The sequence below is a fragment of the Medicago truncatula genome, chromosome 4, assembly GCF_003473485.1.
Source record: "Medicago truncatula cultivar Jemalong A17 chromosome 4, MtrunA17r5.0-ANR, whole genome shotgun sequence".
NCBI classification, from domain to species: Eukaryota; Viridiplantae; Streptophyta; class Magnoliopsida; order Fabales; family Fabaceae; genus Medicago; species Medicago truncatula.
Window position 1 is genome coordinate 59340519 of NC_053045.1, and position 23528 is coordinate 59364046.

The 23528-nt window shown below is 31.3% G+C and overlaps 2 protein-coding genes across 6 annotated transcripts; both read left to right on the plus strand.

Annotated features, from left to right (window-relative positions):
• The first annotated feature begins 1387 nt into the window (after positions 1 to 1387).
• On the plus strand, positions 1388 to 5997 carry LOC11438220 (mitotic-spindle organizing protein 1B). 2 transcript variants are annotated; one of them, XM_039833322.1, is made up of 2 exons: positions 1388 to 1665; positions 4471 to 5956. In XM_039833322.1, the coding sequence occupies exon 2, from the start codon at positions 5591 to 5593 to the stop codon at positions 5825 to 5827; it is 237 nt and encodes a 78-aa protein (XP_039689256.1). In that variant the 5' UTR covers positions 1388 to 1665; positions 4471 to 5590; the 3' UTR covers positions 5828 to 5956. The 2 variants fall into 2 exon arrangements, with proteins under 2 accessions (XP_039689256.1, XP_003609888.1); XM_003609840.3 differs by having other exon boundaries at positions 1391 to 1665; positions 5604 to 5997.
• Positions 5998 to 11634: 5637 nt separating this feature from the next.
• LOC11421894 (protein CHUP1, chloroplastic) lies at positions 11635 to 21705 on the plus strand. Of its 4 annotated transcripts, none has more exons than XM_013602906.3 (9): positions 11635 to 11818; positions 11919 to 12004; positions 18119 to 18750; positions 19045 to 19473; positions 19565 to 19696; positions 19991 to 20172; positions 20265 to 20376; positions 20491 to 20634; positions 21168 to 21688. In XM_013602906.3, exons 2-9 carry the CDS (start codon positions 11947 to 11949, stop codon positions 21279 to 21281), a joined length of 1803 nt encoding a protein of 600 aa, XP_013458360.2. In that variant the 5' UTR covers positions 11635 to 11818; positions 11919 to 11946; the 3' UTR covers positions 21282 to 21688. The 4 variants fall into 4 exon arrangements, with proteins under 4 accessions (XP_013458360.2, XP_024638135.1, XP_024638134.1 ...); XM_024782367.2 differs by having other exon boundaries at positions 11637 to 11818; positions 19042 to 19473; positions 21168 to 21705; XM_024782366.2 differs by having other exon boundaries at positions 11637 to 11843; positions 19042 to 19473.
• Positions 21706 to 23528: the final 1823 nt, after the last annotated feature.

Here is a 23528-nt window from a genome sequence, read left to right on the forward strand (position 1 = left end):
TTAAATTTGATATTATTTAGCTTTGTTTATGTACATTTTCTACTCTCTTTTTTTTTTTTTTTTATATAAAAAAACTTTACATCATCATTTTGTTTTCTAATTCTATTTTTTCACGTTGTATTTTATTTTAAAAAATCTAAAATTTAAATGTGATAATTGATTATTATTATTATTGACGATAAAGAAAAGTAAGTAAAAGATAATCAATTACAAGACACATAGGAACTCCTGTATTGTTTAAATGGGTACCAAAGGTTGGATAAATGTGGTAAGTATAAAAAAAAGTTGGATAACTCAACTGATTTGAACCTAAAGATTAAAGAAGCCGAGGTGATAAAAATTTAGGGTAGTTCAAGTTCGTTGATTTGAACCTAAAGATTAAAGAAGCCGAGGTGATAAAAATTTAGGGTAGTTCAAGTTCGTTTAATGAGAAAAATACTAACATATAACATAATAATGTTTGTCATTAAAAAAATGCTTAAGTGGATTTCACATAGTTCATTTTATAATTTTGGATATCAATAACTAATAATATCTAATGAGCATTCAATTTCTTCAACTCAACATTTCAATTGTTGTAATAAATAAATTCTATAAATAACCATATCATTACCATTAAACAAAACTAATTTATTTTAAAATATTTTATTAAGTTGGGTCCGCAAAAATAAACAACAAAGATTCTTTTAATAAACATCATTCTCTAGAAGAACTCAAAATTATCGTTTGACAACATAGGTATGTATTTAGATGTTAAATAAACGAAGCACACACCATTGTGATGCTCGGTGAAAAGGGAGCGGAAAGGTGGTTTGTTACCCCTAAACAAATATGAAGCTAATTAAAAAAAGGTAATTAACTTTCGTTTGGTTCGAGAGTTTTGGAAGGGAGGAAATATATTTAATTTGATGTGTTTGATTCAATTTTAAAAAGGCCTTTAAGATTTTCATATTATATAATCCGAAGTGAGTTTTTTTTTTCCTTTTTTTGTAGAACATTGTTTTTTTCCACCAATTTGGATTATAAAATTTGAAAAGAAAAAAAAAAAGTACTTCGTATTTTATAATACGAACACTCCTTGTACAACATACTTGGAAACATAAAATCCGAACTCCCTATACATCTTCTTATGTTAAGAATTCATGAGAAAATATATCAGATTATATAATCTGAATCCTGCTATCAACACAAAAGACTAAGCATTTTTGTGTAGGATAACCAATTTAAGAATCATATTAAACATCCTAAGGCCATTGTTCGATGTTTCCGCCATGTCTTATAAAAAAATCCAATTTTTAGGCTAGTTGATGAGTTTTTACTTCAAAACTTGTGATATTGGATTATTAACCCACTACAAGGATTCTAAATCGTGTTTTTCTAGTTCGAATTAATAAACACAAACATCAAAAATATGCTGGGAATAAGACTAAGGGCAAAGAAAGTATGGTGAGAAAAATAATTGCCTAAAAGAATACACAATTACCGACCTAAACTCATCTATAAATACAAAATTTGCGACCTAAAATCTCAAATTAATTTTAATTCTTATTCTTTTTTCCACCGCCGCTCCGTCCAAGCCTTTCATCTCTGTTTCGCAGTTGGCATAGGTTCTGATTCTGCAATCTCTCTGCCACGCCGCAACATCTTTCACCTTCGCATCAGCAGGTTTTATCGATTGATCCTTTCTTTTCTTTCAGAATTACTACCGATCACTTATAAATCACAATTTTAACATTGAATTGAATTAAGTATTATTGCTGATTGTTTTTTTATGAGTCACTTTTTGTTGCCGTACCGAGTACTGTGAATCACAATTGCAACACTGCATTGAATTTTGTTATTTTCTTAAATTTTACTATTATTATTATTGTTATTATCAATGTCACGATTGTTTGCAATGATCTTGTGAACACAATTAATTTATGAGAATATAATCCCCGTCAACACTTATATGGAGGTCTCCTTTTTCATGGCAACGGATTCAAGTGCTTTCAAATGATGAATCCAAAAAACAAAAGAATCATACCATTTTCAATATAATTAACAATATTGATTTGTTGTGTTAGTGTGATTTTCAACAATATTAATATGTAAAACTCAAACGAACTTTGTTAATTATTTTTAAATGAATTTACATGATAAAGATCAAAAGAATTATGTTTAAAGTAATTAAACTCACAAATTTAGCGAGAGGAGAACTTGTGAGAATTATACCATTTTTTTTTTTCTTTCTGGCTAAAATGACTTTAGAGTGAGAATTAGGGTTCCCCTAAGAACATTAGAAGAGTGATGAGCCATCAATTGCCAATGTTTGTGAATTACGCTTTTTGCAATATGATAGTGAGAAGATAAAGGAAGGAAGTGTGTTGATAACAAGTGGTCATGTAACCAGTGATGATGAATCATAGAAGGATGATAACAACAATGAAAAGAACAAGTCGGCGTTGAGTTTCAAGAGTTCTAAAGACAAGATTTTGCAAACATCTCAAGATTGCAAGGAACCGCTTCTAATAACGATATTGAAGAGAAGAAGATTGATGAAAGTGAAACTTAATTCGGGTCCATACATGTTATGAATTTTTAATGAGCTTCCAAGTGATGTTTTTGAATATGAAACCATTTAGCGTCTTTTTTTAGTTTATATTTTTTATTAGGAATGATATTATGATTTTGTGTGGATACCCTTGATGTTGTTATGTAATTTGCCTTGTTGGCAATTTTTTTAATTATAATATCACATGTATTATTGAGCCTTTTATGAAATACATAATAAAACCGCTTAATAATCCATAAATATATTATAACTAAAAATCCTCAATAAGGAAAATTACATGACAACATCAAAGGTATCCCACACAAAAATCATGCTATCATTTCTCATACAATAAACATAAACAAAAAAGAGACACTAATTGGTTTCATCTTCAAAATCATCACTTGGAAGCTCATTCGAATCAAAATTCATAACAACTATTGACCCTAATTCAGTTTCACTTTCGTTAATCTTCTTCTCTTCAATATCATTATTAGAGGAGTCATGTTCCTTGCAATCTTGTGATGTTTGAAAAATCTGTCTTTAGGAATCTTGAACCTCAACACCTGTCGTGGCGGTTAAATACAAAAGCTTTCTTGCAATATGATATATGGTAAAGAGAAGATGAAGGAAGTGTGCTGCTAACAATTAGTCATGTTACGAGTGATGATGAATCATAGAAGGATGATAGCCACAATGAAAAGAACAATTCGGCGTTGAGTTTCAAAATTTCTAAAGATAAGATTTTTCGAACATCTCAAGATTGCAAGGAATTGCCTCTTGTAACCATATTGAAGAGAAGAAGATTAATGAAGGTGAAACTTAATTCGGATCAATACATGTTATGAATTATGATTTTAATGATCTTCCAAGTGATGCTTTTGAATATGAAACCAATTATCATCTCTTTTTTTGTTTATATTTTTTGTTACGAATAATATTATGATTTTTGTGTGGGATAGCCATGATGTTGTTATTTAAATTTGCCTTTTTGATAGTTTTTTAAATTATAATATCACACGTATTATTGAGCAGTATACAAAATACAAACGGCATAATAATAAAAATTCTCAATAAGGAAAATTACATGACAACATTAAGGGTATGGAACACAAATTATATTATCATTTCTCATTCAATTTATATAACAAAAAAAAAGACACTAGTTGGTTTCATCTTCAAAACCATCACTTGGAAGCTCGTTCAATTCAAAATTCATAACAATTATTGACCCTAATTCAGTTTCACTTTCGTTAATCTTCTTCTCTTCAATATCGTTATTATCGTTATTATAGGAGTCACGTTCCTTGCAATCGTGATGTTTGAAAAAATCTTGTCTTTAGGAATCTTAAACCTTAACACCCACTTCTTCATTTCATTGTGGCTATTATTCTTTAATAATTCATCAAAATCACTTGTAACATATCAATTGTTAGCAACACAACTTGTTCCTTAATCTTTTCATTATCATCCATGATGTTGCAAGAAAGTCTGTGCCTTTTACTGTCATGATTGTGATTCACATCAAAATTGGCAGTTTCCTAGTAACTCCATGAGACGAGTTCAACTGTGTTTGATCATCAATAATAACTCTTTTGTTCTTATATGTTATTCGGAGATTCTCACTCTAAAACCATTTTCTGAACAAAAAAAAAAAAGGAATAATTCTCACTCACAAATTGTCCTCTTCAGTCTTCATAGAGCATGATTAGAATGTTATAATTTCTACTCGCTAATTTTGTAGCTAGGTTTTATCATGTTAATTCATTTAAACATGATTCTTGCGAGATTCATCGCGTTAATTCATTTAAAAATGTTAGAAAATTACACTAGCACATCTGATCAATATTCTTAATCATATTGAATATGATATGATATTTTTTTTTTTGGATTCACTTTGAACTCAATTGTATCCAATGTGTAATTTTTTTTTACAGGGTGACTAATTTTCATTTCGTAGTCGCCATGAAAAGGGAGGCCTGAAGAAACCCATTTTCGTCTGTTGTCCTTAATAATATTTTCCTCGATCATAAATTAGTTTGTCGAGGACATCATCTGCATATAAGTTTTTGAAATTTTTAATTAGTAAGCCTATCATCATACCATCTTTTTGTGACATTAATGTCCACATTACAATGTCATGAACCCCTGATTGAGAATGTGTTTCACTTAGAATTCGAAGTACTCTACCTACACGAATAATATGTTCCAAACCTAATAAATTAATGCATAATTGTGACAACTGAATTTTATAGAACTTTTAAATGTTGAATAAAGATCAAATCACTCATAGATAAAATAGTAGTCTTCCTACCATGTTCAATCAAATTTCACGTGTTATACTCTTTAATATCATTGTAACATGATAAAAATCGTCAGCGTTATTGACTTTACTTGGTTGGGTTGCATCATCTAATTTTGATACATGTTGTTAAACTAGTGGCTGCAAGGGAAGCCCTCATGTAAGTCAAGTTAGGAGGACTGTAAGGAAAATGGGACTTCAGTTCAATTCTAAGAGGCAATTGCCTTTTCCAACTTCAATAAGGCAATCATGTACTCTTGGAATCGAACCGAAGTTCCCATTTTTGTGATTCTTCAACATTTTTTGTTCTTCCTATGTGTAGTACTTTTCCCATTGATCCTGCTGTGTTCTTTGTAGTGGTGATATTGATCCACCAGGCACCCATAATTGACTGCACATGAGGTTTGATGTTTTAATTTATATTAAGAAAACTTATCTTTGTTTAAGGGTTTTATTGTTGTTTGTTTTAGACGATGGGATTTTAATGTATATTATATGTCATGGATTTTTGTGTATTTGTTATGTGCTTTATTTTACAAGTTATAGCCATTTATCAGTTATCTATGAAGTTTAGCTTTACATTTGTTATTAACTGGTTCTACCGACGGTTGGACCATGACTTGGGGTCTCGCCAGTTCAACTTCAGGTCTGGTTTGAAAACATTGACTTTAGGTTTTAGATAGTAGTTTAGAAGGTAACTTTGACATGTGTTTAGGTGTTTTCATTTTGCAATTCTGAACTAGTAAACATATCATATGCACATCTCAGCTTTAAGCATGGATCCTGAAGCTGCAAGAAGTGCACGAGAATCTTTGGACCTGGCATTTCACATGTCCAATATACTCGACACGGGTTTAGACCGTCATGCACTTTCTATTCTCATTGCCCTCTGTGATCTTGGGGTCAATCCTGAAGCACTTGCTGCTATTGTCAAGGAACTTAGAAAGGAGAGGCTCCCACTGTCATCATTGCTTCCTACACCTCCTTCTTAATCATGAATGTATTTTGTTATATCTCTCTCCAATGTTGTTTTATGGAAGGTATTTTTTATGTTTATATTTGAATTGTTGTATGCATATTGAGACACTGGTTTATCAAGAAATGTTGGTTAATTTTTTAAAGCATTATAGACAAAAGAAACAATGGAAGAATAGTTTAGGTGTATTCGATTTCTTCCTGATAGAAGTATTAGTTTTGTTTTGTTCTTTTTGTTAATTTTTCCAATTGACAGAAACTCTTACAAAAGCTATTATCTGAATTTATTGCAAGATTGATTCATCTTGGAAGCAATATGTATTTTAGCAAGGTTTCCTAGTAATAGTGTACCTGCCTAATGTTTATATATATTTTCTTATTACACTTATGAAACAAGGAAGGCTTTACTTTCTTATTTTATGTGACGTATATACAGGTCAAATATTGTATTTATTTGGTAGCTACATTTCTAAAAGATGGGGCAGATTGTTTTCTATTTCATAAGTTCTTATTTCTTTCATTTTGTTTTGGTCACTATTTGTAAACTTAAATCAGGCTTGAAGCTTCCTAGCTTTTTGAGACTTGCCTATTATTCTTTTGTTTAGGTTCAATAACCTTTGGTTTGAACTTAGTTTACTCAGTACATGTCGTTTCTTAGGATTTTTATACTTTGTTTTCATGCCTTGGTGTAGGAATCGTAATGTCTGCATCTTTTATAGAAATTACATTTCATCAACTTGTGAGGGCTCTAATGTATTTATGTGGAATGTTTGTGATGGCAGGTATAACTTCATGAATTCTTTAAAAAAAAAAAAAAAGTATAATTTCATGAATAGTAAGAAGATTAGGTCCTGTGAGCGAAATTCAAATGCATTTGTTATAACCCCAAGAGTTTTTCTTCTTTTTTTTTTCTTCTTCTTTCTAATGCAGTTTTGATGACAGAGATTTGAATCGCAGTTCAAAATATTGTGGTAGTTAACCCTAAACAATCAAATATTCATTCATCCATAAACTCTAGTAAATTCATATACTCATTTGTAATCCAATATCTTCGATTCATCACTAATTCAATATAGGATGATTTTCACAACCCTTTTGGCCATTTTTGTGACTATTGTTTAAAGTTGCTTATGACAATTTCATGTCATTGCCCAACTCCGTATGCAAAGATACTTTTTAGTTTGGTTCATTGTATAATCTATTAGAAATCAATAACAAATTTATAAGAAAAGAAACTAAACTTTTTTGGGGTAGGAAGCATAATAATGTTCCCTAGTAATGAATGTGTTGCTCGCATAGGTTCACGTTGAAATCCATATAAAACTCGTTCCTTCACTCATAGTCAGCAGGTTGTTTCGGTAGGAAACCACTATAATTAGGGCATTTATAACCTTAGTGGCTCTATAGAGTAACTTCGCAAACTTCAAATTAGTGGACCGACCGTAGGATTAATTTTTGAAATAATTAAAATATGAAAGAAAAATAGCTAATTTTTTTAAGGGAAAAAATAACTAAATTTTTATTTTTGAAATAATTAAATGCTTATGAGTATGTCTAAATAAATTTTAAAGTTGTGACTACATAAGTATTTCTCTATTAACCGGATAACGGTACTTAATGGTCACACTTGAGAACCCATTAAAGTTGGTTGCTCGGAATATGATAGATCCACTCAAGGGCTAATACAACACTCCATACATGACAAAAATAAATTGCAACATGGTCCTTTTATTGTTTGTTTATGTGTTATGTGTCTAGATGCAAATACCATTTAATTGCTCTCTTGTAAATTACAAGCAAACCAACAAGAGCAATGATATTTGTACATCCATTTAATGACAACTTTGGTGACAATTTTGTTTTCCTCTCTTTTGATTGGTCAAAAACAATGAAGAGAGAAAAAGAAAGAGAGAGGATAATAACATCATGTGAGTATGAGAGAGAAAGTTGTCAAAAAGTTGTAGCAAAATGGTTGTACAAATATCATTTCTCAACCAACAATATTTGGTTTATTTGAGTGGTAAGAGATTCAGACACTTTAAACAAGTGATCAGAGGGTTGATCTCCAACTCTTGTATATAGGTAAAATCTAATTTAGATGATAGAGCTTTCTTATGTGTCAAACAAATAAGTTTTCTTATGTATCCAACATATTGTTAAGAGGATTAATCATGATTAAACGGAGATAATTACTTTTTAGTTATAGTTATACATGATTATTATATATTAAAAAAGAAACCCAAGGGTAGGCGGCTACTCACTGTTCCATATCCCAACACCATAACACAAATCTGTTCACACTTTCATAACCACTCTTTTAGGATATTGTGTTTGTTGTTATTAGGAAACCAAGTGTATTTTACTCCTTCTTATCATTATTGTGGGATTAGTGATGTAAAGTGTCTAAACACCTGAAGCTTATCATGATTCATGCCTCAAACTTGCTTATCACTATCCCTTCCTTAAAGCTGCAGCAAACAATTCTTTACTTAAAGAGAAGTGTTATTTGAACAACTATTTTATAAAACAACTTGTGGGACAACCAAAATATAAAAAGAAATGTGAGTCTTGGCACAAAAACCAAAGTAATAGAGAGAGAAAATGAGAATATGATGTGAGTATTAGAGAGAAAGTTGTCATAAAAATTATCACAAAATAGATGTTCAAATATCATTTCTCTTACTTAAATCATTATTTATGTGATTAATAATACTACCAATTACTGGACAGTTTTTAAAAAAATACCAATTTCCTATCTTTATTTTATTACTACACCTTTTATATATTTTGTCTGAGTTGGCTATGCTTACGTTCATAAACCCAAATTCTGAGTTGCCACGAAGCTCCTTAATATATTTTGTAATCCATTTTTAATTGGGCAAATGAGTCCCATTATGAGAATTTTTCAAAATAAAAAAGTTCACCATTTTTAATCATTTTGATCTCTAACCGTCTTAAGAATAGTTACAATAGTCTCAATGTATCGAAATTCTAAAATAGTATTTAATTGTGTATTTTGTTAATCAATATGTCCCTCGTGTTAAAATGTTCTTTTAATACTATTATATCAATACCTCAATATACTTATTTATCGGCATATTAATCTTTAAAGTATTTACTTATTGTCATATTAATCCTTATAAGAAAAGAGTTATTGTAAACATTGAGGAACTATTTTAACTTCAATAACTATTTTGACTAACAGAGTGCACAATCAAGAACAATTTTAGAATTTCGATACATTGAAAGACTATTGTGACAACTTGTTACATATTGAGAGACCAAATGACTATTATCTAAAAAAAATACATTGTTTATTATAAGATTATTTTAATATTTAATTTTTGTAAATATTCAGTGAAACTAAACTCCTTTAAGCAAAGTTCGCGTCTTATGAAAGAGAAAAAAGGGTTGAAATGGGAGACATCACTAAAAAGTGGTCATATAGATTTTTTGAAGATTAGTTGTCGACAAATTTATGAATACTTTGAAGTTAGTACCAGTAAAATGATCAAAAAATTGTTAAAAATAATAAATATTTGCTTTAAAAAAAAAAAAAACTCGATAAAAACATGTCCTACCTTCCTCTCAAAAAAAAAAAAAATATGTCCTACCAATATTATTGATCATCAAATCAACCACTAAATTAACATCAAAATGATAACTAAAAATGCCCGAATCACTTGATCAGGTCAACTGCTTAGCTTCAAATCCACAATTTACATGAAAAAATAAAAATAAAATGCAGGGCCCATTTTTATCTTTATGTCAAGATCATATCTTAGTTCGCTTAATTTCCAAATAAAGTACATTTTCATCAACTCATTTTATAAAACTAGAAAACTTTTGAACCTTCACATTTGGCATAGCATTTGTCATGCGTCTATGTTGTTCACATCTTATCTTATATCAAAAAGTTTAAAGGCCTATGCTAGCTTATGGTTGACATACCGACATGAATGAATTGATGATGAAATATAAGCTTCTAACAAAACAGGTAAATGTATTCCTCAAGTAATAAGAATGATTTAAAAAGAAGAGTGCAGAGTGAAAAATACCGTATAAGGTAATGACTTTTCAAATGAGGAACCATAATTCCTAACCCAAGTACAAAATTTGATGCCTATTTTTAGCTAGTAGGGATCCGTATAAAAATGATGCAGATAGCTGCTCCCAACATACCAAGCTTCCAACATGACAGTAGAAAAACATTAGTAGTAATTTGTTATTGGTTCATTTAATATGCAAATGTTAGTCGTTAGTACGTTATGTTCATATCTAGAGTTTAAACCCTAAACTTTTTTTCTCAAACTTTTTCTGGTGTTCCAAATCAACAACTTGAACTATGTCGTAGAGACTAGATTTTGTTTCTATATTTACGGCGGAAGAAAAGATAAATTAGTTTATCAAAATGTCACTATGTTTAATCAATTAGGAGATTATACGTAATTAGGAAATCACACATTTGATCAATGTAGTCAAAAACGAGTATCGTGTCATAGGATTGTCCGATTCTATGTGCCATAGCGACGCCGACGAGCTCTGACCTTGTTCTGTGACGTTTTCGTGAGTTTTGTGGTGAGGATCGGGTTCCTATATAGGAATGTAATGAAAAAACGAGTTGGGCTGGCAAAATCAGGATTAGGCCTTGCGAATCGGGTCGGGTCAAAAATTAAAACCCAATTCCCTATATAAAGTTATAACCCGGTTTTTTTCATTCTTGATCTTCTCACCTTCACCGAAACTACCTAACCAAAAACAGCGACCCTTTTTTCATTCTTCCTTTCTTAGCTCCGAAACTACCTGTCGTAGTTATCTTTCTTCCTCACACAGCGCAATAGCACGAAGAACGAGGGTCATGTCTCTGTTTCACAAAAGACGATCGTGTTCCTTTTTCTGGCGGATTTTTTCACTGGCTTTTGAGAAACTTATTTTGAACTTGGTAGTTTCTTTTTATGGGTACTTATGAACTTACTCTTTTGAATTGAGTTACTTTATGAACCCTCATCTTTGTTGTTATGAATTTGAGGATTTATGAACTCTCATCTTCGTTGTTATGAATTTGAGGAATGATGATTATGATATATTAATTTAGTTTAATGTATTATAAATTTTATGACTGTGTATGTGAAATTACAATTTTACCCTTGAATGGGTTCTTATGAACCGTCTTTCATCCCTCATGTTTACGTGTTCCTTCACCGGCAAACCGATCCTGCGTAGGATCTCAACCCTGACTACATTGCATTTGACGCAATCATACAATTTGGACCATTGATCAATATTAGACTATTCGTGTTTAGACTTAAGTAAAAAGATTCAAAATGAGAACATGAGCCATCTAATTTTAATTTGATGGCCTAGATAGGCAACCATACGATCATGTGAATGCAACAAATTCAATTCCGCCAATTACCTGTTGGAAAGGGACAAAAACAAAATTTGGGTCCAAAGGTATATTGTTAGAAGTTTGTTAAAAAGGTAATTAAAAACTAGTTTGAAAAAAACGATGTTTCTCATATTAAGATACTTAATTCTGATAATTATACCGATGTACCAACTAGATAAAGGTTAATTATGTGTTCACACTTCTATGGGAAAAGGGGTTAGAATTTAAACACGTGAATTGAAGAGCAAAGTTACAAAAGACAAGGGATTTCAAAACATAGAAAAGAATGCATTATGCTAAACTCATATTAATATTACTTTAAATAAATCACAACTGCCTTAAAATATGACACCTGAGCTGACATGAAGTCACAACAAACAAGTGAAAACTTGGAATTTTTCCTAATATATTTTAAGTATTCCTTCAAAGGGAATCACTTATTTACCTATATACTCAACCACCTACAACTCTTTTTCTCTCCATAGCCTTCTCCTCCATTATACATTTCCAACTCTCTCATAATCAAAATATGTATTGCCACAAAGGAAAAAACTACATATAAGACAAGTACCTACCTAAATTCAGTTGTGAATGGTGGGACTAATCCATGAAAGCCAAGGTACCAACTTTCTTTGTTTGTACAGGTGTGTGAGTGATTCATTATAATTCATCTATACATATCTTACAATAAACTGATATATTTTCATATTTCTTTTAAGATGATGACATCAAAGAGATTTTGTTGGCATGGCTTGGAAAGGATTTCTTGTTGATTCATGTGAAATAGTATACATCAAGTTCTTAGGCAGGTATTTATGTTGTTACTTATTAGCTTTTGCAAAAACAAATTTAAACACTGCATTAATTAATTAAATAATTTTTCGTTGATGTTCAAATATTTTTATAGGCAAATATATTAGTAAGTTAGTTTAGTTGTTACGTTAGTTTTTCAGATTTCGAATCCTTACTCAGTCGGTGATACTTCACTTACCAAGCCCGCCGAACTACCGACTTGAGACAACTGGATAATTCAATATGATCCATGTCCATTATAACTAAAAACCATACATACATTTATGTTTTGATTTTTAAAAGAAAATAGTTGCGTTTGGTTAATGGTTAGTAACATCTTCCAATAGCAAAATTGCTAAGAAGGTACCATTTTTGAAAGATATAAAGAAGATGAACAAAAAGGGAATGTAGCCTTAAATTATATTGGGTCTAGTAAGTTAGGACCATCTATATATCATTGCATTGCATGAAGCTAGAAATCATTGGAAACATGCATAAAATACAATAATACCTACAGTTGGACCAATTTTAACAAAGAAATGTGCTAAATGCGGTCCACATTTCTGATCAAAACAATAGAGACAAACATGTGATTCAGTGAAGATGTTTTGTTTGCATTTGCTCTTATGGCAACAAAGTACTGAGTAGTAAACGGTGGCTCTAAAATCTAGCATTCTTTCTCACTTTCATGTACAATTTATGTCCTGTCACATGTGGATATGCTTCTGCACTTTCTTCACAGATTTCACGGATTCACTCAGCTTATTATTTGATGATAAACAAAAAGTTATATAACACCAACCAATTCACCTTTGGCATATACGTTAAACTTGGCAATCATCCATGTTCAGCCCATTTAAGTAATGCTACAAATTATTAAAATTGGTCCACAGATTTATGAGCTATACTTGACATGCATTTTTTTGAGGCGTATGACCCCCTACATTTGGTATACGTGTCTTACAATTATCTGGTCTTTTTAACGAGTCCTCCCGGAACACTTTTAAAGATTACAAAATAAGAAATTATTTTATATAAAAGTCAAATATTTTGATTTCAAATCAATTGATTACACATATTGCAATAAAAAGTTGTCATTTAAAGGTCTTATAGAGTGTTCCGAGAGCATTCGTTAACATTTCCTGTAACTTGGTTATTTCTTCCTTCACAAAAAAATTCACTTAATTATTTCTAACATCCAACAAAGATTGATTGTATTCTTCACCTTTTTAAGGTTATCTGAGTATATATTCCCTAAATAATGACCCCTTTTGTAGAAACCGATAGAGAAACATAACTATTTTAATTTTCTGCTTTTTACAGCGTTAAGTAAGGAATTTGTGACTATGGGCTCATATGAGTCATGATTCCTCAATATTAATATACTACAAAATATTGAAAATAAAGAAAAGGAAATAGCCAAGTCTATAGCAAATACATATAGCTACGTTATCTTGAAGTTTTCTCCAGCATGACGAGGAATTAAAATTATTTTATAAAAAAAAATTGACATTAAAAAAATATAAAAATTAAAGGATAATAGCAAAAAAATGCACAAGGAACTATATATACATAAAATTTTATATTTAATTCAATTTTATATTTTGTAATACTTTTATATATTCCATTTTCAAATGTTTTTTTTATCACTATTACATACATATAGTAATTTTATACAAAAATGTCACTTTTAATGTAACCTTAATTATTATTTTTCTTTCAATTGTACCCTCTCATCAATATTGCGTGTCTCTCAAAATTTTATTTTATTCTTTACATCCACAAGAATGAGAATTAACCAATATAAAAAAAAAAAATTGATAATATTTTAATAATCTAAAATGTATATTAAACTAAATTATTTTGATAAACATTGGCAGGAAAAGTGGTAAGTACTAAAAGGTATTGGGGCCTATTAGATTTGAGAGTTTTATTGATAGTGATTCTTATAGCAAGAATCTAGATTCATCTTTTTGTGAGTGGTTTTGCTTTATAAAGTGGGAGATGCACTTCAAAGAAACACTTGATCCTATGCCTTAGATTTGCGTGGTACTTTTTGGATGGATTTGCTTGCACTGCCCTCTTGTTAAAGGAAAAGGAAAATAATTTGCGGACATCCATAATACGCATTCTACAAAGAAGAAAAAAAAAAAAAGAAAAAAAAAGAGAGTGGTGTGATATATTGGTATGATATTAGGAGAAATACAAAGAAAATAAGGTGTGTAATGAATGTGGACTCAACAACTTATAAAAATTATGAATGGGGTCAAATGCATTTTAATGATGAGATTCTTCATATTTCTCTCCTTTTTTTCGTTCACAATTGAGAGGATCTATCTTCGAATATCATTATCCATAACTAAATTTTCATGTGCAACTTAATCAATTAGTCGTACTTTTAAGTTGAAAATAACTAGATAATTGCAAACTTGATATTTTTTTAATTATTTCATGTTGAAGTGGTTCATATTGTTTGATTTTATTAAAACCTAATCTATATTTTTTATTTGTAAAAGATTATCTTCGATGTAATTAATTGACCAGTGAAAAACATTGATCACATGTACGGTTTATGCAGTAAATTATTATAATTAGTGTGTTATAATTTACTTAAAAAATTTATTTTGTGAAAAACCATCATCTAACTCATTGAAAAAGTGAAAAAAACTCGATGTACATTGTCTTCCATTCATCTCACGACAAGTGTTTGTTTGGTATATGTATTCTTCACTATTATTATTTTTAACAATGAGTGAATATATAAATTAATCATGAATGATGTTGTTTTCCGTCCTTAAAAAAATGATGTTATTTTGCTGAATATTTTCATTTTTTTTTTTTAATATTTGATTTGATTCCCCCGCATGATATGTAATTGTCATAGCTTTCTTTCAAAAAAAAAATGTAATTGTCTTAGCTTCAATTGGTGGTGTCAATTAGACGTGAAGATAAGGAAAGGAATGCGATAGGAACCGACTTTAATAAATTTGATTTGGACATCAAAAGAACATTTCTAGGCTTGTAAGAGACATTAAACATTATTCGTGGTCTCAGCTATGATCATCAAATCGTTGTTCCCTCCTTATAACTTCGTTGGTTAGTTGTTTAAGCTACAACAAGAATGCAAGATAAATTAATACCATCATCGTTAGAATGTCTTGAAAATAAGTACACCTTCCGGTCACTAATATAAGTAAAAAACTACATTTTAGGTTCATTTATTTAATGATGCACATGATCTTTATTATAGACCACATACATCATTAAATAAATGAACTTAAAATGTAGTTTTTAACTTATATTAGTGAGCGGATGGTGTATCTACTTGATTTATAGTTTAACGGTTACAACCAATCTACCCTTGGAAGGCATGTGTGTTGTTTGTTGATACGTGACACCATTAATAGTCTCACCTTAGAAAACACAAATGACACAACTTCATTGAAATAACAAAAATGTTCCTTCCATAAGAACAAACATAGTGAATAGAAACATGACTCTTGACTCAACTGTAAAAAAATAAGCGATTACTTTTATACAAAATAAAATTGTCAACAATAAAATTCATAAAATACATATATTCCTAAATTTCATATGACTTTGCAATTAATATTTGAGGGCCCAATAATTGAAATTTATCATCCTCATTTGCATTGAGAAACAATTTTGGACCCACAACCACTTTAGTTCATTATACATGGCATTCATCATCGTCTATGTATATGCACTAAATCATTACAACTGCTAATTGTTGTCTTACATTACAAGACGTACAGACAATAAAACGAAAGCAAAATTAAATAAAATAATATATATTTTGAAGAAGAAAGAATACAAAGAAGCAGAAAATAGAAGTTGGATATTTTATTGGTTGTATAGTATGAAGGGAATCTGATATAAACTAAGCGTAACAGAAAATTAAACATAATATAAAAACTATTTTCTTTTTCAGAATAAGACAAGAAATAAATTTAGCAAAAATATAGATTTGAAGCCAAACAAAAAGACACTAGATAGACCTAGGATATATTGTGTTCATGTGTGCCAACACAATTTGAATAAGACACAAAAATAAAATGGTTTTTTCTGCCGTTTTCTAACTGTACATGTTGATCCTCGTGTCTGTTCACCTTACGTCACTTTCTATTGGGGTGGGGGTGGGGGTGGGGTGTGGCCAACTTTAAATCTTCAAGGTGTATATGAAGATTGCATAGCTAGCTTAGCTTAAGTACTTTGTACCTAATCTAATCTAGATTTAATTGTAGTTTCAATCCCCTTTTTTTTTTTATGTCGATCTTCGTTTTTAAAAGAGTTTTGTTATTTAAACATCAAAATAAATATATATTGTGTGACTTGGTATATGTGTTTCTTTTACTTTTTTTTTGACTTAATAATAGTTTTAGCCCCTTAACTTTTCAAAAGTTGCGATTTTGGCTTCTAAGAAAAGAAACTACAATACCGCCTCCTAAGTTTTGCACTCGTGACAGTTTTGGCCCCCAAGCCAATTTGGACTTGGTCTACGCTGACGTGGCACCCTAAGTGAGGTGCCACGTGGTATTTTTTAATTCTTTTTTGCCTTGGGGGCCAAAACTGCTACAGTTGCAAAACTTAAGGGGCGATTTTGTAGTTTCTTTTAGGGGCCAAAATCGCAACTTTGTAAAAGTTAAGGGGCAAAAACTACTATTAAGTTTTTTTTTTTTTTTTAATCTTTTACAACTTATATTAGTTTCAAAGATACACATAAAAATAAAAATAAAATCGTATTTGACATAAAAAATTTAATGTCAGGGTATTATTTATCTCTTTAAAATTTAGTTTTGTTAGTCTCTTACACATATTTCTGGACCCAAAAATTGTGAAATGACAATCATTTTTATTAGACGAAGTCTATGGTGCACATGTATGATAAGTCTTATATCATATATAAAATTGTTTTCACTATTAGATCAATAGATCTTACTATTAAATTAAATCATATATGATGAAAGATTTTTTTTTTTGAGGGAATATATGATGAAAGATTGAATTGTGAAAAATAGACTACCGTATATTTGACATAGTTTTTTTTATTAACTATCATAAAATATTTGACACAAGTCTAAAAAATTGGACATTATAAAGGTGACGGGAGAACAATCATTTTAGTCCGTGAATGTGTAATGATTAGTTACAATAATCCTTTAATGGATCAAAATTTTAAAATAGTCTCTCATTGTGCATTATGTTAGTCAAAATAGTCCATGACGCTAAAATAATATCTCAATACTCGCAATAACTCTTTTTATATAGTGACTGAAATGACAATAAGTAAGTATATTGAAAGTTTAATATGACAATATTAATAAAACATTTTAACATCAGAGACTATTTTGACTAACGAAATGCATAGTTAGAGACTATTTTAAAATTTTGTTATAATGAAAAACTATTATAACTACTCATTATACATTCAGAGATAAAAGTGACTATTACCAGTTCCATGAGCAAATAAAAATAAGATATCAAAATGGTAACAAAGTCTTTAATCCTAATATGTGTATCATTGACTTGTTACTGTGTTTGACATAATCACTCATGTGATTAGTGATTACAAACTTGAAATATATATATTACTCCTTCCGTTCCAAATTATACGACGTTTTGGGCATTTCACACATATTAAGAAATGTAATTAATATTGTGTGGGAAAGAGATATTGTGAGTTGTTTTACAAAATTATCCTTAATAAATGATATGGGAAAGATAAATGAAAGAATTGAAAAAAGAAAGAGTAATAAATAGTTAAGAATATAATAGGAAAAGTAACATTAATATTTCATTGATATTCTAAAATGACGTACAATTTGGGACAAATATTTTTTCTAAAATGATATATAATTTGGGACGGAGGGAGTTTTATCTATCAATCTCCTTTGTACATGTTGATACTTGTGTATCATTTAGGTTCTATGTGTTCATCTATGGCTACTATCTACCTTCTATATTCACACTCATACATAACATAACACACACGGGTGTCGCATAAAGTTTGTTTTATTATTCTACGTGTCAGGTTCCTGTTACAACACCATACATACATTCACTCTGCTTTAGTACTTTCTCTTTGATCTTTTCTCTCTTCTTTCAGACACCATTTTCAGAATCATAACCATGAAGCAAAAAACACCAACATCAACAACTACAACCACACCAAGAAGTGTGTTGAAACATCACCAACAACAACAACATAGTGATAATAAGTCTCTACAAACTGTTCCACAAACACGTTTAAGAGTAAGAGCTTCTTCTAAGGCTAAAGAATCACCAAAAACACCACCAGAAATTGTTAATAGAGTCTCTACCATTTCATCAACAAGAGCTAAGTCAGTGCCTCCAGACATGAAGAACAATTCAAAGGCCAAAAGAAGTATTTTTATGAACAAGGTTGTTAAATCCATTGAAGAAGAGGTTGAAAGTTCTCACAAGGGTAGTAAGGAAGGTGAAGTGGCTAAGGTTGTTGTTGTTGCTCCTCCGCGGCGAAGGAGGATTGAGGAGGATGATCCTGATGTGAAGGAGAAGAAAGAGTTGCTGGAGAAGCTTGAGGTGAGTGAGAATTTGATCAAGAGTTTGCAGTCTGAGATTAAGGCTTTGAAAGATGAATTGAATCAAGTTAAGGGCTTGAACATTGATCTTGAGTCTCAAAATATAAAGCTTAATCAAAATCTTGCTTCTGCTGAAGCTAAGATTGTAGCTTTTGGCACTAGTAGTAGCACAAGAAAGGTGAGAAATTTATATATGAATTTGTTTCATTTGCTTTTAAAGTGCATGGAATGTGTTTTTTTTCTTTTCTTCATTTGTTTTGTAGCCTTCAAGTGTGTTAATTCATTCATTAGGATCATTTAATCAATCATTGTTTGATTGGAAATTTGGAATTACCTTAGTTTTAGAGTGTTAACTTGTATGGTGATTACAAAATTGAGATCAATTATTTGTTTTTATATGCCTAAAATGTCATCTATCTCAAACTGCTTCCTTAGCAATGAATCTGATTTTTGTTTTTCTTGAATGAAGAAGGAGCCAATTGGAGAACGCCAGAGTCCTAAATTTAAAGACATACAAAAAATCATTGCTGACAAATTGGAAATGTCTAAGGTAAAAAAAGAAGCCAATCCTGAGGTGATTTTTGTTAAATCTTCGATTCCAGCTCCAATTCCGAATCATGCAGCCATTCGTGAAATTACAAGTTTAGGAAGAAAATCTCCACCCAACCACTGCCTCATGCCACCTCCACCACCCCCGCCACCACCAATTCCGTCTCGGCCTTTGGCAAAATTGGCTAACACTCAAAAGGCTCCTGCAGTTGTCCAACTATTTCACTCCTTAAAGAATCAGGACACGAAGAAAGACTTGAAAGGATCAATTAATCATCAGAAACCGATAACTAACAGTGCACACAATAGCATTGTAGGAGAAATTCAAAACCGATCAGCTCATCTTTTAGCAGTAAGTATTGCATTCAATTGTGTTAACTAACTTTCAAATTTATTCTATTAATCAATGAGTGATGACTGATATGACTGGCCATTATTTCCAGATTAGGGAGGACATTCAAACAAAAGGGGAGTTCATTAATGGCCTTATAAATAAGGTTGTTGACGCGTCCTATGTGGACATTGAAGACGTCCTCAAGTTTGTTGATTGGCTTGATGGTGAACTATCCACTTTGGTAAGTTTCTGCCAAAGTTATTTATTGGTGGGCCTTGATGCAGCTAATATGTTATATGTTTGTTAGTTCTTTAAAAGATAGATAGTTTTGAAAATTTCTTTGTATCTAATTTTTGTACATAAAAGATAAGCTCTTTTTCTTTACTTAGGATCTTTTTAAAATATTGGTTCACCTAACTTCTTTTGAGGAGAAAATGAGTCAGACTAAGCGGAAGCTAACTATAAGTATGTATTTGAAAGTGTACATAAAACAAAATGGTTTCTTAGTAGCTTCTTATGATCCGGTGTTGCGCAGGCTGATGAGCGTGCTGTCTTGAAGCATTTTAAATGGCCTGAGAGGAAAGCTGATACGATGCGTGAGGCTGCAGTTGAGTATCGCGAGCTTAAAATGTTAGAACAAGAGATTTCATCTTACAAGGATGACCCTGACATTCCATGTGTAGCTAGTTTGAAAAAGATAGCAAGCCTATTAGACAAGTAAGATTATTGTGACAATGATTCTATTTATGAACTACAGATATGACAGATTTTCAGGTGGCAGGGGCTAACTCTTTCCATCGTTGTGATAGGTCTGAGCGGAGCATACAGAAGTTAATTGTGCTGCGAAATTCTGTCATACGTTCGTATCAAATGTACAACATTCCAACTGCGTGGATGCTTGATTCAGGAATATCTAGCAAGGTATCGTTTTTTATGCTTTTACTCGTGAAATGAAAAACAATGACTCTAATACCCCTATTGGCCTTTGAAATGCTTATTAGAATTGAGTTGATTAGCTATACACCATTTCTGCAGATAAAGCAGTCTTCAATGACTCTTGTCAAGATGTACATGAAAAGATTGACAATGGAGCTTGAATCCATTCGAAATTCAGACAGAGAATCTAATCAAGATTCTCTTCTACTACAGGGTGTGCATTTTGCATACAGAGCCCATCAGGTATTTTAGCAACTTTTAAGGCATGTGAATGAAATCTGTAACTCGTAATTGTTCAGAAATGCGTCATTTGAACATATCATAAATTGAAGCCATAAATTCTCCTAATGTTCAAATGCCACCAAAAGAACAAATGATGAGTAGGTTTACTACAATCAGACTTCTGTCCCATGCATTTAAAACTTAAGTCTGATAAGCTATGTACTGGGACCAACACTTTGAATTGAAGGTGTCTGGTGTACGGCACTGAGAGTCTGACATGAAACTAACATGTGTGCTTACATTCAATCACTTCCATTTTCTTAAATTATTGTGAAGAGTCTGTGTCGTGTCCGGCGTCCGTATACATGTCAATGTTTCGTAGCTAATAAGTGAAAATGAAATGGTTGTGAAAATTTCGGAAAAATGTAATGCATGTGAACAAGTTTGTTTGTGATTGTATCAATGAAGAACCGAACTACCTCTTTGTATTTTTGTATCTTTTTACTTTGGAACCAGGTTGTTGTTCCAACATTGTTTTATTTGTTGTTTTGTAGTTTGCTGGAGGTTTGGACTCAGAAACATTGTGTGCATTTGAAGAGATAAGGCAACGTGTACCAGGACACCTAGCAGGGTCTCGAGAACTTTTGGCTTGCATAGCATCATCATGAGAAGTCACTGATTTTTAATACTGCTACTAATGGTTACAAAATGTTGGCGACTAAACATTCAATATTCTTTAAATATCTTCTTCGATGCTCAATGCTTACAATGAAGGATGAACCCCTCACTCAGAAGATTTTGTGAAGAAAGTAAATCCCAATCCATGGATAAGTCTGCTATGAAACTGTTACAGCCTGTCTCACAATCTAGGAATAGGATCTTCGGTTGAGTTATTTAATTTCAATAGTGAATTTTTTGAGATAGTTCTCTCTAATGTTGTAGCTGCATATATATATATATATATATATATATTTAACATTTACAAAATACTCTAATAATGTAATATTCATGTTTCATGTCATATGTAGTGTCTGTCAAATACATATTGAAGCAATCTCTCTTGTATTATATTTGATAATTGATAATTCGGTACTTTAATCCAAAAGGGAAGTTAGTAGCTTAAAACTCTTTAAGCCTCACTACAAGAGTGTGTTCTGTGGAGATTGAATTGTTTTCCTCTCCTCTCCCACAAGTTGAGTGATACTTGACCAACTAAGTCACATTCATTGAGTACTCTTTTTTTTAAGCAAAAGCATCACATGACATTATGACATAATAGGAAAGGTACAACCAAGGGAATAGTCACAAAGACTAAAATCAATTGTCTCCTTTAAAACCTTATCAGAAAAATTCAAATGGATAAAACCTTGATGAAAGTAAAAAGAGTGTTGTGCAACTAGAAAAATGCTAAAAAAATCAAAACATGACCAAGTACACAGTTCGAGCATATTTCTAAAGAAAGCTTCACTGGCTTTAGATGGAATGTTATTCATCCATGATGTCATAAATATGAAAATCAAAGGAAAGGAAAGAAGATCATTGTTGATGGAACATGATTCGATTGGACCTGGAAAGATGGTTTGTTGGATGATATTCATTGTGCAGAGAGATTGAGCTTTTAGCCTTCCAATGTGGTCTGCTGCGAGTTCTTCTAAATTGAGGGGTTGTTTCTGCACGCGCTCTGACGCCTAAGTCTGTGAGGGGTTCAAGAGAGAGTGCGGCTATACATAAGGTAATATAGAGGATAATTAGGGGTTTTGGTTGTCAAGCATTCACATGAATAGTTGTCCCTGAGGGATAGATGTGACCATTTGGGTGGTTCTCTAGCATTGGATCTGAACTGGACGGACTCGAGCCTAGCCAGAATGGGTTTTAGGCCGGTCCGAAACAAAACACCGATTAGAATCTTTCAAGATTTAATATCCAATTTTTCTTTAGTTGTAGTGAACCTTGATGAGGATGCATCCCAAACTAGTTTAATGGTAATTTATACCTTGATGATGTTCGCACAATAGCGTAAAGAGTGTCACCATCAAATGACAAATAAGAGGGTCTAAAAATACCAATCTTCTTTATAGCATAGATCATATTCCTTATGTAGTGTTAGGAGTAACGATACTAGTGAGTCGTAGGTTTTGAATTTGAGGATAAATGGAGTTAGAATTTTCAATTCGGGAAAAACTGGTGAAGGGGCTGAAATTATAACATATTAGAGGGCTAAAATTGACATGAAATCGACAGAAAAGTTACAATATTATAAGAATGGCTTAATTGCACTTTTGACCCCCTATCTTTTCAAAAATTGCGATTTTGGCCCCTAACTAATTAAAATACAAAACAGCCCATATGTATTGGATATTTGGCAGTTTTGGCCCCCAAGGCCACTTTTGACTTAATCTTCGCTGACGTGGCACCCACATCCCTTAAATGAGGTGCCACGTGTCGACCATTGTGGGTGCCACGTCAGCGAAGACTAAGTCAACAAACATAAACTACATATAGGAACTTGAAGGGATTAAAATAAGGGAGATGCGACCTTATATATCCTTGTAGAATCAAAGTTATAACTGTGCGTGTGCATTGAGTGAGAAAGCTAAAACAATATCTTAAGTTTTTAAGATTCTTTTAGTTCATATAGGTTCCAGCAATGGAAAGTATTAATCTTCAATTGCTTTAAAGAGAAGAAGTTGTCGCATACCTCAATTACAGTTCTAAGATAATCAAGAACAACTGGAATCTTGGCTTCCGCAGAAATTATAACAGAAAAGTTATAATATTATAAGAATTCATCTTTTAAACTTTTTTGCAAAATGTAAAATTCATCTTATGATATTATAAACTTTTATGTAAAATTTTATTAAAAAATATGAACTCTACATATGAGTTTACTTAAAAAAAAAAAAAAGACTAAAAAT